Source organism: Bidens hawaiensis, unplaced genomic scaffold (assembly GCF_021521415.1).
Source record: "Bidens hawaiensis isolate Kalapana, Puna unplaced genomic scaffold, B.hawaiensis_p1.1 tig00003653_1, whole genome shotgun sequence".
In the NCBI taxonomy this organism is placed as follows: Eukaryota; Viridiplantae; Streptophyta; class Magnoliopsida; order Asterales; family Asteraceae; genus Bidens; species Bidens hawaiensis.
In genome coordinates, this window is record NW_027491209.1 from 138,494 (window position 1) to 155,333 (window position 16,840).

The 16,840-nt window shown below is 42.5% G+C and overlaps 1 protein-coding gene and 1 pseudogene across 1 annotated transcript; one reads left to right on the top strand and one right to left on the bottom strand.

The window, feature by feature from the left end:
* Nucleotides 1-9,647: 9,647 nt before the first annotated feature.
* On the bottom strand, nucleotides 9,648-12,415 carry LOC143623993 (double-stranded RNA-binding protein 4-like; the record flags this gene model as incomplete). The annotated part of the gene is made up of 4 exons (XM_077094761.1): nucleotides 12,341-12,415; nucleotides 10,493-10,777; nucleotides 10,182-10,389; nucleotides 9,648-10,108 (listed from the first exon to the last, which is right to left on the bottom strand). Coding segments are annotated over exons 1-4 (1,029 nt in total), but the record flags the coding sequence as incomplete, so codon positions are not given.
* Nucleotides 12,416-15,249: 2,834 nt separating this feature from the next.
* On the top strand, nucleotides 15,250-15,707 carry LOC143624012 (putative calcium-binding protein CML23; annotated as a pseudogene).
* Nucleotides 15,708-16,840: the final 1,133 nt, after the last annotated feature.

Below are 16,840 nucleotides of genomic sequence, written 5' to 3' on the forward strand. Positions count from 1 at the left end.
CGGCATGATGGGATGGCCAACAGCTGAGGGTGTGGCGATGATCACTGGCATTCCCCAGGTATGCATCGCATCTGTCTCATCTAAACCCCAACCAAAGATGGCTAAACCAACCATCACCGAACCGGAAAAATGGGCCTTCAATGGCAAATACCCCGACCAGGCCGTTACCATTGGACCAACAATCGTTGATCCCACCCGCACCTTACTCAAACGCCTACTGCAGAAAAACGCTGACATCTTTGCGTGGACACCAGCTGACATGACTGGTGTACCCCGAAGTAAGGCGGAGCATAAGCTCAAGTGCGATCTGGCTGTTACGCCAGTCGTACAAAAGCGCAGAGTAATGGGGCCTGAACAAACTAACGCGTGTAGAACCCAAGTCAAGGAACTCCTTGACGCAGGCATCATACGCGTTAGTAGATATCAAACATGGGTTGCAAATCCCGTAATGGTACCGAAGAATGACAAACAATGGCGCATGTGCATAGATTTCAAAGATTTGAACAAAGCATGCCCCAAAGATTGTTATCCGTTACCAGAAATTGATCTTAAGGTGGATTCGTTGGCACCATTTCGCCTTAAATGCTTCTTGGATGCGTATAAGGGGTACCATCAAATCCACATGGCCGTAGATGACCAGGACAAAACCGCGTTTCGGACGCCCGATGGTACATTTTGTTATAAAATGATGCCCTTCGGACTTAAGAATGCAGGGTCCACGTACCAACGCCTGATGGACAAAGAGTTTCATGCCCAAATCGGGAGAAACTTGGAAGTCTATATGGATGATTTGGTCATCAAAAGCCCCGAGCCAGAAGCGATGTTGAAAGACATTGAAGAAACTTTCAACACGCTCAGAAAGATAAACATGAAGCTCAACCCGAGCAAGTGTTCATTTGGGATGGAAGAAGGGAAGTTCTTGGGAGTCATTGTTACTAAAGATGGCTTCAGAGCGAACCCTGAAAAGGTCGAAGCCATTGTTAAAATGGAATCACCTACCACCATCAAACAGGCTCAGACACTGAATGGACGACTAGTCGCACTTAATCGCTTTTTGGCAAACCATGCAGATAAGTCGTTTCCTTTCGTGTCAACATTAAGAAACTGCTTAAAGAAAACGCACTTCCGCTGGACACCAGAAGCGGAAGCAGCTTTTCAGGAGATTCGGTCACGCCTGATCGAACTCCCAACACTTACAGCACCACAAGCGGGAGAGGAGTTAATCCTATACCTTTCCGCAACAGATAGAGCAACCGGGGCAGTACTGCTAACAGAACGAAAAGGCATCCAGATGCCAATCTATTATGTTAGCCGTGTACTAACAGACGTAGAAACCCGGTACTCTACCCTCGAAAAATTAGTCTTAGCACTTATACACGCTTCACGCAGATTAAGACGATATTTCCAGGGCCACCCAATCACCATTCTCACCAACTTCAAACTCTCAAACGTTCTAGGCAAACCCGAATTATCGGGACGTCTAGCCAAATGGGCAATTGAATTGGGAGAATATGCAATTAAGTACAAGCCAAGACCAGCCATAAAAGGCCAGGTCCTGGCCGATTTTATTGCAAAAGTCCCCGCTACGCGGGAGAAAGAGTGCCAGGAGGAGGCTCAACCCTCCCCGGCACAGGACATCAACGATACCTGGCGACTCTATACTGATGGAGCAGCCAACAACGAGGGTTCAGGCGCAGGGTTAAAATTAACCAACCCAGCGGGCCAAGAATATACTTACGCTATTCGGTTGGATTTCCCAAGTACGAATAACGAAACCGAATACGAAGCATTCTTGGCCGGATTGAGAATTGCGCGTAAAATGGGAGTGAAAAACTTGGATTCCATGCTGGTGGCCAACCAAATAAATGGGACGTACACGGCTGTGAACGACATAATGGCCCTGTACCTCGCCCAGGCAAAAACCCTTATGCGTGATTTTAATGATTGTAAAGTCATACACGTTAAGCGCAGCGAAAACAAATCTGCGGATGCGTTAAGCAAGCTTGCATCACTAGCCTTCACCCACTTGGGAAAGGACATCCGCATTGAACTCCTCGAAGCACCATCAGTCCCGCACAAGGAAATTTGTGTCATCCAAACCGGTACAGAAACGTGGATGACACCAATAATAAATTACCTTGCAGCAGGAACACTACCAGAATCAAAAACACAGGCAAGAAAACTACGCTGTAAAGCACTAAATTATCAACTCATCAATGACAACCTTTACAGACGTAACTTTCTTGGCCCACTTTTAAGATGCGTGGACAACCAAGATGCTGACTACCTCTTAAGGGAAGTACACGAGGGCATATGTGGAGTACACGCAGGTCCCCGCGCTGTTGTGGCTAAGCTGAACAATGCGGGATACTTTTGGCCGGGGATGCATATGGATGCACTGGCATACACTAGAAAATGCAGGTCTTGCCAGCTTTACGCACCCAACACACATCGCCCGAAGAACGAACTTGTTCCAGTCACTTCTTCGTGGCCATTTCAGAAGTGGGCCATCGATGTGACAGGCCCATTTCCCACAGCAGCAGGAAATGTTCAGTTCCTAGTGGTAGCCATCGATTACTTCACCAAGTGGATAGAAGCAAAACCTTTAGCCCAAACAACCGCAAAACATATCAAAAAATTTATTTGGGAATTTATTATTTGTCGTTTTGGACTTCCACAGAATCTGGTGAGCGATAACGGCACCAACTTTGCTGACAAGAAGCTACAGCAGTGGCTGAAAGAACTTCAAATCACCCACACCTTTACCTCAGTGGCACACCCGCAAGGTAATGGTGAGGTAGAAAGAGCAAACAAGAGCATCGTCGATGGCATAAAGAAAAGACTCTTGAAACACAGATCCGGCTGGGTGAACGAGCTCCCGCACGTCCTTTGGGCAAACAGAACGCTGAAAAAGGCCAGTACGGGGGAAACCCCGTTCAGTCTCACTTATGGCACTGAAGCCATGGTCCCAGTCGAAATTGGTTTACCCTCACCAAGGGTCTTGATCCAGCCAGAAGACAATGATGCGGAAAGACGGTTAGACCTTATGCTAACCGAGGAACGCAGAGACTTAGCCGCAGTGCATGAAGAAAATTACAAACGACAAATGCAAAAGTACTACAACATGCGGGTAAAACTCTGCAATTTCAATGAAGGAGACTACATACTGCGTAACAACGAGGCTTCAAACCAAGAGCGCCCAGGAAAGCTGGCCCCGGTCTGGGAAGGGCCATACATTATCAAAGAAGTCCTGGGAAAAGGCGCATACCGGCTTGAAAGGCTCGATGGCACTCCTATCCCAAGAACATGGAATGGAGCTCAATTACGCAAATGTTATATGTAGATCAATTCCAAACTTGTAAAGAAAAGGCCTAGAGCCACTTCTAATGGAAATGATTCTCCTTACACAATGTGTTGATAGCCTTACCTTTAACTTATGAACTTCCCATGTGCCGGTATTCACCGCACCAATGCGTGAAGAAGTAAGTAGTTGCGTGTGGAAGGCGGCAAAACCCGCATAAACACAACGCTAAAAATGTAAAAAAGATAAGGAAAACCTACACGCAGGTCAGTGGTAAGTAAAGTTTAGCCATCCTTGTAAGTGCAAGTGACGGTCTTACCCGCACAATCACAAGCAAGGAAGCAAAACTTCTACCTATCATCTACCACGTTCAAAGGTTAACTTATTCTGAACACTTAGAAAATTTCAAGGAAATGGTGAGGAAAACTTCCACGCAGGATAAATGTAAGTTTAGCCATCCTACTAAGTGCAAGTGACGGTCCTACCCGCACAATCATGAAAGAGGAAGCAAAAATAAACTTATAATTTACCACGTCAAAAAGTTAACTTATCTAAGTACTAAAGATATTGCTAAGTGTAAACATGCGTAAAATAAACAAAGGACAAACACATTCTTTACTTCATCAACTTGAATATAACAAACATTGCTGGGTATATACCCGCATACAAAAGAAGTACAAGAGCAAATATCTACGCTAGGGGTGGAAAGGGATCTTTTGGATCATGCTTCAGGACCACTCCCACTTGGACCCGCACCATCGGCAGAGGGTGACGGTTCAAGGAAAGCTCTAAGGACAGCAAGCCCATCATCAGCAGCAGCAATTTCATTCACCTTCTCCACCACAGGATGCGGGAAGGCAGCATACTGGTTCACTGCTTGGTCATAAATAGTTTCGGTATCCGCATTATACAAAGGGAAGTTGGAAGGCGGGACGCCTTTCTCAGCAAACCCTAGACCAAGCAGGAAGCCGGTCCGTTCCCCATCCTCATGAGAAGCGTTGAGGGCTGCGCTCATAGCATCGTCGTAAGATGTCTCTGAAAAGACCCGATGCACAACCTACAAAAAATGTACAAGTATAAGAACTTCTATCCTACAAAGGAAAGCGTGACGACATAAAGCTAAAATACCTGAGGCAACGCTTCTCGAAGAAGCCATTCCTTGGCAGCCAGAGCTTGGGTGCAGGCGCGTTCAGCTTCGTTCTTATTAAGATTGGCGAGAAGCACATCCTTTGCAGCGGCCTCTTCAACGCCCTTAAGCTTCCGTTCGGTATGCGCAAGCACACCCCTCTGGTCCAGGATCTCTTGAAGCTTCTTCGCATCCTCCATAGCCAAGGCATCATGAGCCTGTTGAAGAGCCTCTAACTTAGCTTTAAGTTCTTCATTCTCCAGGCGGAGAGGCTCAGCAACAGCTTCAGCCTTGGTGGCCCTCTCGGTCGCGTTCCTCGCAGTCTCCTTAGCTAGCCGAAGCTGTTCGTTAACAGCTTGGGCAGCCTTGGAGCGGGCCTCGAGTCGCGCTTGAACCTCAACCTCGAGGGCCTTGAAGGCCTTCTCCTTCTCCGCAGATACTGCGGTCAGTTTTTGGTTCTCCTCCCGGAGAGCACGAGCCTGAGATACTTCTTTAACGCGAGCTGCTTTCAACTTGTCGTTTTCACGACAAAGCAGCTCGACGCGTGGCTGCATCCGGGCCAGGAGAACCCGAAGCTCGTTGGTTAGCCTACCCTCCTGGTAGCTAACCATGGCTTCCCCCAACGCACCATGGGGAGCAGCGTGGCGAGCCCAGTCCACGCACTCCACAGGTGTGCGAAGGGTTGTTCCTCGGCGTATGTTCCATCTTGGAACATACACTTCATTGGAATCCGACACTGCAAAAGAAACAAAGCAGTTAGGAAAAGATGATAAAAATTACATAAAGGACAAAAGAACCCTACGCACCTGTAGGGTCGATCACAGGCCGATAGCCACCGAACCCATCACCTGAACCTAAGGGAAATCCATCCAAAAGGTCAGGCAGATGGGAAGGTAACAAAGATCGGCGAGAAGCCCCGCGCGTACCTGAAGGTCCAGCCGTCGAGGCCGATGGCGGAGGCGGCATGGTTTCCGCCGCAGTCGATGGCGGAGGCATGGTGTCCGCCGCGGACGCCTCCGAAGAGTCAGCAGCAACAGTAACCGCCGGCTCGGTGAACGATGCTGCAAAAATTGCACTCACCGCCGGCGGTGACGTCATCTCGGCTGGAACAGTTGGCTCAAAGGATTGAGCAACTGGACCAGCGGAAGCAGGCGAAGGTGCCTGGGTCGACGCCTCAGGTAGGCTGACCGAGCCTACCGTCATTGGCGGAGAGGTACTCCCCTGCGCTCCACCCTGGAATGCGTCAACATCCACGCCTGCAGAAAGAAGACAAGTGTTAATAAATTTATGAAGTATGATAAATCTACAAAAAGAATGTTTATACTTACGGGTTTTCTTGAGCTTGAACGTACGGACGGGCGGGGATGAACCCGATGGAGCCGGTCTCTTGATGCCGGTCACCGTCGTCGTCGGTTCTCCGGAGGTAACAGTCGTAGCCTCCGGAGCAGTGGTCTTCTCACCACCGGGGTTCCCCGCCACCTCTTCATTATCTGACTCGGTGTCAGATAGAAGCACCGGATCAGCTGTGGAGGCCACCTTCTCCTTCCCTTTCCCGCCGGCAGCCTTCCTCTTCCGCACTAGCGGAGGACCATCTGCGGATTCCTCAGAAGAAGAAAGGACGTAAGGAATTCCAGCAGCGGGTACAGCATTGAGGGGTTGAGGATAGAATATCGCCTTACCTGGCCGCCGGTGGCTCAGGATCTCTTGGCCCGGCGGATAGACCTCCACAAACCGATCCGCCATTTGTTCCAGGATGGGCAACTCGTTCTCGTCTAGAGCACGAGTACCCATCCGCGCGGGACCGTCAGCTTCCCGCGGGTACAGGAGCGACTCCAAGTTGTTCCCCTCTGAAAGAAAATAAACAGTTAGAAGATAAACTCGTATAAGCAAAGAGAAACGGAGCATACCGTAAGGGATAGAGTTCGAACCGTATTCGAGGACGATTGGAACCTTTTGCGCGTCAGCCTCTTTCCACACTCGGCTCATCCCCAACATCACCATCCCGGATTCCGGAAACCGGAAAACCGGAGATTGGACCAGGGATATCTTTGCAAACCACTCCGCCTCCTGGTAGTTTGTGGCGTGGTGGCTCGGAATGGCTTGGCCATTTTTAAACTTCATGGCGATGGGGACGGCGCGAGCAGAAATGTAGAAGAACTCCCGCTTCCACGATCGGAGACTGCGCTCTGTCGCGCAAATCTTCAAACCCTTGATTCGGGTTGTCAGGGTGTACCACCCCTGGATGCACCTCCAAGTATAGAAGGTCATCAGGCGGTCCACGTAGGGCTCAACACCCAATATCCGGCACACCCACTCGAAGTGGCGAATCTTCGCGATCGCCATTGGGTGCAGCTCGGTCAGATGAACACCGTGCCTTTCGAGGACACGGTAAACAAACTTTGTCAATGGGAACCTAAGGTTCCCATAAACAAAGAATGCAGCATATACCCCGATCTTGCCACTTGGGGCATCGTACACGGTCTGATGGGGTTCAGGAAACTCAGGCTCGAGAGGATCGAGCATGAACTTCCTAACAACATACCGGTACTGATCGCCGGGCAGAGCACACTGGCACTCACCAGCAGTACTCTTGTCATCGGCCGAAGACTCAAGATCACGAGAAGACATTGTGCAGAAAAAAGAAAGCGATTTCGGGAAAATGCTAGCCTGAAAAGGGGAGTATTTGCCGGAAATCGCTAAAGAAGAAGAAGAGAAGGGTGAAAGTGTGGATTGCAAACAGCCCTCTCCCCCTTTATATACTAATCGCAATTAATGCGATGAATTTAATGCGGAGGAGAGAGAAATCGAAGGTGCAATGAAACTATGACACGTGGCATAAAGCAGGCTGGCAACAGCTATTGACAGGACGTGTGCCAGCAATTTCGCGGCCACGCGCCCGAAAAAACGCGCCCACGCGCCTGAAAAAGAGACTGGAATGACCATATAATGTCACGTCACCATAACTTCCTGCACGTCCTGACACAGTCAGAAGAAACCGTCGCACGACGTTTCAAACGTTTGGACTGTTCCTATCTTTCTACCAACTCTTCGAATTTTGAAATTCAAAATTCAAAAAAGATTCAAAAGTAAGCGGGAAAACACCCCTTACCTTGGCAAACAAGTAACCATAAGCCGGGTGCGGGTACAGTGTTAAGGCAAAACCCTTCACATACCTAGCACCCGCAGGGAATTGAAGCCAAGAATACCTTGGCAACCAAGTAACCATAAGCCGGGTGCGGGTACAGTGTTAAGGCAAAACCCTTCACATACCTAGCACCCGCAGGGAATTGAAGCCAAGAATACCTTGGCAACCAAGTAACTATAAGACATGTGCGGGTACAGTGTTAAGGCAAAACCCTTCACATACCTAGCACCCGCAGAGAATTGAAACCAAGAAGGATCTTTTAGGCAATGCTTGCGGATAGAGGAATAACATCCCCGCATAACGGGAACGTCGAGAATTATATTGTTTGAAACTCCGTAATGGAATTGGTGGTCTTAGCATAATTGATCACTATGTTGAAAACCACCAGAACCTCATGGAGACTATATACAAGTGAGACTCAACGCTCCTGCCTTGCGAGAAGGTTACATACCTACCCGCATCATACCCAAAGATCAAGCAAAAAAATCGGGAATTTTTGCAAGTGACACTAGGAAACCCGCGGGAAGAATCCCCACGGAGAACCTTAAAACTAAAAAGCCTTTTCAAAACCCCTTGCTCAAAGTCCAAAAGTTCACCTCACTTTATTAAACATTCATGAGAAGAACATTGGACTGGGGGGACTTGAAGAGGTAGGTCCCAGCAGAGCCCAGTTGGTCCCGCAAGACTCACCTTGAACAGGGACGTCTGCGCAAAGGTCATCTGCTTCCGCAGGACCCACCATGCTCAGAGAACCTTACGCGCAGTACGCAAGCTGTACACGCAGGGAAAGCCTCCCAATGGTGAAGTACCCCGCCTGTTCCCGCAGTTGCGGATACAAGCCATCAGGGAAGGCTACCCGCAGACAGCAGGGCTACACGCACAAGGCAATAGATACTTCAGTAGTCACATGAAGGAATGAGCAAGACGGGAACAATCCCGCCAAAATGAGCCAGTCCGTATGATTCTGAAAGATCTTCTGTACTATACCTACCAAGGTATGGATAGGACAGACAATCTGACCAGAACAGCCCATGAGCCAATCACAGGGTGACAGCTCACCGACAACAGTACGAGGAGGAGCACCCTCTAGTACTGTTTGTCATTATTAGCCGCTGCCTACTCACCAACCCTTACTGCAGGGCATGCGCAGCCTACGGTTGGTGAAATAGTGTTACTGTGGGCCGTAACCTATTCACCAACCAGCATGGCCTGCGTATAATCCACAGTAGGTAGGACGTGCATAATCTACAGTTGGAGGAATAGTGCAGCCGACATAGTTACTGTTGGCCGTAACCTATCCACCAACCAGTATGGCCTGTGCATAGTCCACTGTTGGTAGAACAGGAATACTATTCAGCCGGCTATACCTTCTAACCTACCTTCGGCTATAAATACTCCAACATCTTGGAATAGTAAGATCATCTGATATCCAGTTATCTAGCAATCTCTTAATATACACTTATATTCAGAGCAATCTAGTCTGATTCTCACGCCGGAGGGTGGTCACAAGGAGGAACCTCCCCCCCCCCCCCTTCTCAGTGACGAGCTTACGGTGTTTGTTTTGCAGGTCTCCTGAAGAACAGCCTTCTCAGTTAGATCTCATCCGTGGGAAACATTACTTAACCCCCCAGATTATCTATAATCTGTCCAGATTATCTATAATCTGTCCAGGGTTCACTTAGTGTTTCTTCAATATCCACCACTTATACATTCTATATTGACACAAGTAACATCTTAAAAAAATGTCTTCCTAAACTAAGGACTTGTGTTTTCATCCAACTTGATTCAAATTCAAACACTGCAAAAACTTATTCTAGACACAAGCATAAAGATTGTTAATAGAATAATCACACTTACTGAGCATTGGCCCGCATCTTCCTTCGGGCGTTTTTCCTGCTCGAATTGCTTCGTTTCTTGTCCGAAGTTTCAGCCACAAGTGGTATGTACTCCAGTGACGGTGCAACATCCGGTTCAATTACATTAACAGTTGCAGGCGTTTCAACCGGCGGTGCTGACACTACAGGAGTATATGATTCGTTCACCACATCAGATGAGACCGGGGTCACAACCAAAGGTTCAGCAACAACAGGCATAATCGGTTCATCTTGATGAATCGGCTCATCTGATACTTGTGTTGCAGGCGGTTGAATTACAACCGAAGCAGCTGGAGTGACTGGCTCAACCAGTTGTGGAATAATCGGTGCAGGCGGTTGGATTGCAACCAAAGCAGCGGGAGTGATTGGCTCAACCAATTGTGGAACAATCGGCGCAGGCGGTTGGATTACAATCGGAGCAGCTGGAGTGATTGGCTCAACCAATTGTGGAACAATCGGTGCAGACGATTGTATTACAACCGGAGCAGCTGGAGTGATTGGCTCAACTAATGTGGTTGGAACAACTGTGCTGGTTCCCGCTAGTTGTCCCAAAACATTCGAGCCACTCGGCACACTATTAATTTCATGAACTTTATTCATTTCAATATACTGCTTCATCTTGCAATAAACAATATCCGCCATGTCGGTTCCAAATTCAGAATCTAAAATTAACATAAATCACATAAGATAAAAGTATATAAAACATTGAATATGGGCTCGAGTTTTGCAAAATACCTAAATATTTGACAACTACAGAGCGCGCGACCGATTGTTCGGCTTCTTTCTTGCTTTTGGCACTCTCTCCTTGAAACGTACGGCCATTAAAAACCAAATTAGACCGAAAAGAGGGAACTGCCTCGAGTTGGGTCGTCTCGTATACAGGTTTATCTAAACCCTTCTTAGCTGCAAATTCAGCTATAATCGACTTGCAAAAGGTTTTATCCTAAACAATAACAAATTAACAACAACTATTCAATTAACAAACAAAACGCATCGTATAAATATAATAAAACCAATCCTATAGCTTGTAAGCATCGAACCTGTTATGTGAAATGCAAGGCGTCGGTTTTCGCCTTTTGTGTTAAGGCAATGTATGCAATTTTGGAAACATCCATTTCGGACACCTTACGTTGGGGAAATGTGTTGGAAGAGGTGTAGCTTACACCGTCTACCCAAACGGTGGATCGGAACCGCGGGTGATGGTCGGGTCCTTCGTTTAATGTTTGGTATATCGGGGGCGGTTTCTTTAACTTTTGGGTTTGTTGGCTCAAAAGAGACTTGTACATGAAATCTGGCTTTGAACCTAAACAAGTGATTTTGAAATTAAAGCCCTGAACATAAATAAAAATTGGGGTTCTTGTAATACAACTAGTAAATAATAGAGTTGATATACCAGCAGCAGCAGCAGCAGCAGGAGCAGAGGAGTGGTGAGTAATATCCGGCGGCGGCGTGGAGATAGTAGCTCCGGCTGGTGGATGATTATTATTTTGAGGCAGCGGCTGCGCAGGGGAGAAGGTTTCCATGGAACTAACTTTAAGCTAAGGGGGTATCTAGTGAAAGTGTAGAACTAGATTGGTTGTGTAGACTGTAAAGTTATATTTTCTACTTTTTTAAAAAAAAATTCCTTGAACTCCCGTGTTTACGGGTAACTAGGGATGTTCATAAAAACCGAAATTTGAACCGAAACCTAAATAAATTGATTTGAATTTTTATTCGGATATTCGAATCAGATCGACCCCAATATTCGAATAAATAATTTGGATTCCGATATCAAATTTAAAAACAAATATTGGATTGTTCGGATATCTATTTAATCCAAATAAATAACATGTTTTAGTGTTATTTTTCAATTTTGTATGTTTAGTAAGACTGTTATTTGTTGTTTGAACTTTTAAAAGACAACGAGTGAAAGTAAACTTTTTAAATGATACGATCCATAACTCAGCTATATTTAAAAGACAAAATTTGTAATTGTGTTGTTAAACATATAGGAATTATCACTAAAAATTATGTTCTATGATGCTATTGGTACACATAAAACATAATCAAAATCACAATGAACTAAATAGCTTGAACAAAATCACTTCAAAATGAACAAATTAACACATAAAGATACCATATGTAACTTCTAACAACATAACATGATAATAGACATAACTTTTAAAGAATACACACATAGATGGTATCATAAGCACTTAGACTTGCCAAACCATAATTCCATTTAGGGATGATATCTAACAAACATAACATGATAATAGACATAACTTTTAAAATCAACTAACTAATATATTAAAGCAACAGACGTTTTTCACATGATAATAATTCAAACCATATTTATTAAACGGACAAAGACAAACGAACTTCTTACCGGACGGACGACCGAACGTTCGTCGGACGCCTGGTTCGCTTACAGCCCTAGTAACCATGGATGTTCATAAAAACTAAAACCTAAATAAACCGATCTAAATTTTTATTCAGATATTCGAATCAGATCGACCCCAATAACCGAATAAATAATTTGGATTCCGATATTGAATTTAAAAACAAAATTGGATTGATCAGATTATTCGGATATCCATTTAATCTGAATCATGTTTTTAGTGGTATGTTCCAATTTTTTATGTTTATTAAGACTATTATTTGTTGTTTGAACTTTTAAAAGACAACAAATGAAAGTAAACTTTTAAAATGATACGAACCATAAATCAGCAATGTTTAAAGGACAAAATTTGTAATTATGTCGTTAAACATAAAGAAATTATCACTAAATATCATGTTCTATGATGCTATCGGTACACATAGAACATAATCACAATCACAATGAACTAAATAGCTAGAACAAAATCACTTCAAAATGAATAAATTAGCACATAAAGAAACCATATGTAACTTACCAAACCATAATTCCATGCATCTTCCTTTGTTTCATCAGGCGCGTCCAACCAATATTCATAAGTTATGGGAGTCATAGTTCTCGTTGTCATTCCTTCAAAAGTGGTGAGTTTCTTTTTGCTTCTTCACCGATAGAGGGACACCTCTTTTATTGTAAGTAATTAAAGCTTTGCATTTAATTTTCGATTTTGGTTTTATTGCCGGGCCTCTTTGTGATTTGGTTTATGAGACATAATTTCCATCAGTTAGGGTTGTAAACAAACCGAACGTACAACGGACGTCCAATTGTATATTTGATGGAAAGTTCGTTTATGTTTATTTGTTAATAAATAAACCTAACATGAACAAAATATACTTTACTCTTATTTTGGAGTTAGGTCACTTCCATCCCAATAATAAAACCAACTCACACAAACATAATATAATGAAGTTGAACCATACATGAATGATTTCCTACAAAATAGTGTTGATAAAGTGACTTGTCCTTGGTACAAATGTTATACGTTAAGGTACAAGACACAAAACAAAAAAAAAACATGTCAGGCAGCCTTGTGTTGTCATTTAAGTTAATATTTTATTAGATATCAAGGCTAATCTTTAGATTTTAGTTATACGCCATGTATGAATGCTACCCCGTTATACAATATCTTATTCAATTACATGAGCATGTCCCATTTATGTCAAGATGATCACACATCTGATATTGAGACACCAAGGTAACCCGGACGAAATTCCATTCAAAAGTGAATTGACACTTCCTCTATTTAACAATTGATAAGTACACATGGCCCCACGATATCCTGTCCTTCTTCTCAAGTAGCATCAAAAGATTTTTAAGAACGGAACTTGCCCAAGCTTCAAATAAGAGGCACTACCGAAGCCATGCCACATTGCAAAGGTTTCTCCATCCCAATGTTGGGCACCGTACTTCTTTAAGCATCAAATGTGAGACAACACCTTAGTCATACCACAATGCAAGGTTTCTCTTTCCCAATGTTGGGCACCAAACTTGCTTAAGTGCCACCTTAGCCTTAATTGCCCTCTAGCAGGCATGCAAGACACCTTTGTAGCCTGTTTATTTACGTTTAGGCACTTGCTTAGCTCAGTTGAGAATGTTTTTATTATAAAGAGGTCAACTCACTTTTGTATTGGATTTCATATAACGATACATAGAGGTGCCCATGTGGATCGATGGATTATATACCGAAATTCTCTTGGTTATACCTATTTTGATTTGAGTTATTGTTATCAATGTTTCAAAAACCGATTTTTAACTAATATCGAATTGTGCTAAAAAATAGTACAACCGGTTGAACGGGGAGGTTGAATGGTCTTGTAATTTTATATAAATGCAACTTTAACTCAAAACGTATATGATTCCGTAATAAATATATAATCTCTAATAAAAAAGCACTCGATTTTCAAAAATTAATCCAAAAGTTTACTTTTTTCATTGTTAATCGTTAGGTTAAAAATAATTTTTTTAAAAAAATGGGCCGTATAATATCAAAAATCTCTTGAACTTTAAACCGGTTTGCCTGTTTAAACTGTATTTTGAAAACAACTGCTGGTTTGATGTTCTATCAAACCTCCCAAAAATACCGGTATGATATGTGAAACTGGTATACAAACATTGATTATTATTATTATTATTATTATTATTATTATTATTTATTTTTCGAATAATTTTTGATACAAAATGCCCGATTTTAATTAAAATGTTGACCAATACATTAAGTAGTCAATGCATATATATTTCTTTTTCGAGGAAAAGTACCTAATTTAATTAACTTTATGGTTTCACAACTGTTCCAACTTTAACGTATGTTTGCTGAAAAAAAAACTAGTTTATAATAATATTCAAAGTGACAACTATAATGTAATTTTAGTTAAGGATTTTTAAATTAGCTGATACATATTTAAGATGAATTAATATAATAAAATATTAAGTAGTTGGGAAGCAAAGAAATTAACTTTTGCATATAATCTTGAACATATAGAAAAACTCGCTATTCATGAATAAAAGTGACATACGAGACCATAGATATCATTCATTCATTAAATTATGATCCAAGGGTTAAAATTAGCTTATTTGGTTTCTAAAGTTAAAACGTTTTAAAAAACAAATAAATGAACATTCAAGCCAAGCCAAAGAAAGAGTAAAAACTTTGATATCCAAGGAGAAAAAAAATAGGAAATAAGTTAATTCAAGGAATCCTAAAGAAGAGTTTTAACTAGGTGGATTTGCCTACGTCATGTTAGATCAGTTCGGACTCTATCATTGACCGGAGATTGGGACTGTGTGGATGGCAACAAGCTGATTTCTTCCAGCCACTCATACAAATGTGATTATTGCGTTAGAAAGGGGTACAAAGTATTTTCCGAAGATTAAAAGAGAGGCAATATTCGCACTTTGATATTGATCTTGTTACACTTCTTCAAGTTCATGACAGATGGCCCGCTATAGATGTGCACAAACCGGTTTAAAACTCAAAACCAGTTTGGGTTGAAACCGGTTCAGTTTAGTCAGCAAAAGTCAAAACCGATTTATGACGGTCTGACGGGTTTCAGTTCGGGTTGAAACGTAAAAGATAAAACGATAAAACGTAAAAACGTAAAAGATAAAACGATATGTTAATATAACTAATTTCTATATAGTTGATTATGTCAAATATAAAACTTTTCTTATTCTAAGATATAATTTCCTGATTTAGCGACCTTCTACAGTGGACGCGAACACACTCGATTATTAATCCCAGAAAAGTAGTTATGGGAGACGACGCCTATAAACGCAAATATCCCCAAAACCGTCACTCGATCTACTACATAATAATAATAATTTAATAACGCGTCTTCTTCTTCTTCTTCTTCCATATATATATATCAATCAAACCCTAACTCTTAACAACTTCAACCACACAATGGCAGACAAATCCTCCAACGGCACCACAATCGACGTGGAGAAAGTCTTCAACAAGTTCGACACCAACGGCGACGGTCAAATCGACATATCCGAACTCGGATCCGTTCTCGGCGCACTCGGTTCCGTCACGCCGGAGGCAGAACTGAAATCCGTAATGGCGGAGATTGACACCGACGGAGACGGCGTCATTGATATTCATGAGTTCGCTGAGTTTCAGCGTAGAGGATGTACAAGTGCTGATGCTGGTGCGGTTGATAAGGAGTTACGTGATGCGTTTGATTTGTATGATATTGATAAGAATGGGAAGATATCGGTTACGGAGTTGCATTCGGTGTTCGTTGAAGGACTGTGGGAAGATGATTCAGTCGGTTGATGTTGATGGTGATGGCTGTGTTAATTTTCAAGAGTTTAAGAAGATGATGACCAAATAAGTTTCATCATGTTATTTAGATATTAAAGTACTGTAGTAATTACACTGATTTCTATTTCATATGCTAATTCGTTTCATTAAATATTAATCTATGAACATGTAGAAACTATATATCAGATCCTCTACTATCTTGCTTGATTGAATAGTTTGGTTAATTAAAGCATCTAGAGATTTAAGTTTTAGTTGCTTTTGGTGAATTTGGTTTCTGAATTTATTTAACGATTTACGATGTGAATTTAGTTAAAAGAAATATGTTGACTCATGCGGGAATTGCATAATAAATACACTTGTAATCGGTGCTTTAGTTGTGGTATGTAAGACAGTTACGTAACTGTCACATTTTTTCTCTTACACTACATTGATTTATTTTAATGTGTTATGTATAAGTTAAATAAAAGATTGTATCACGATGAATTGGTTATGAACGAGTTAACGCGTTTTGAGTTTGTGATTCATGGGAGTTGGTTGGTTTCCGTTTAACTTGATGTAATGATGTTATATATCCAAGTTGATGAGAGGGACTGGTTTTAAATGTTTTAGCGGTTTAGCTTTTATTATATTGGTTTCTTTTGTCCTTAATTTATCTGTGAAAACTGTTGATGCTTTGAATTAATTTTAGATCTTACAATTAAATCAAATGAATTTAACTTTTGCAAAAACAAGTTGTAGTAAATTAACATAAATCAAACTAGGGTCTCTGGACCAACAAGATTTTAACGCATGCTTCATTTAAAACAAATTTTAAGTCTGCTAGTTTTTGTATCGCATAGCTACCGAAGCAAGTGGTATTGTTGGAGATAACAAATAAGTGTATGAAAGACGATTCATTTTGTGCGGTTTTTTTTTTTTGGAATTAAGCGGTTATGCGTGCAACGTCTGCTTGTAGATTTGAAGTATAAATTTTAAGAATAGAAAAAATATGAAGATATACTTTACTTTCTGTACGTGCCTATATATTCCGATCTCTGTTTGTTTAAGAGAAGATGAGTTGTTCATTTTATAGCCACACAGTTACTAAAAGCGATATGCACTTCAGCTTTTGTAGTTGCTATGAATAAAGAAAAAGTTGGCTGAACGTACATTGATAGATTGACTAAACAACACTTCAACCCCCTAAGTCTGAGGGGTGTGGGGTTCAGCGGGGGCGCT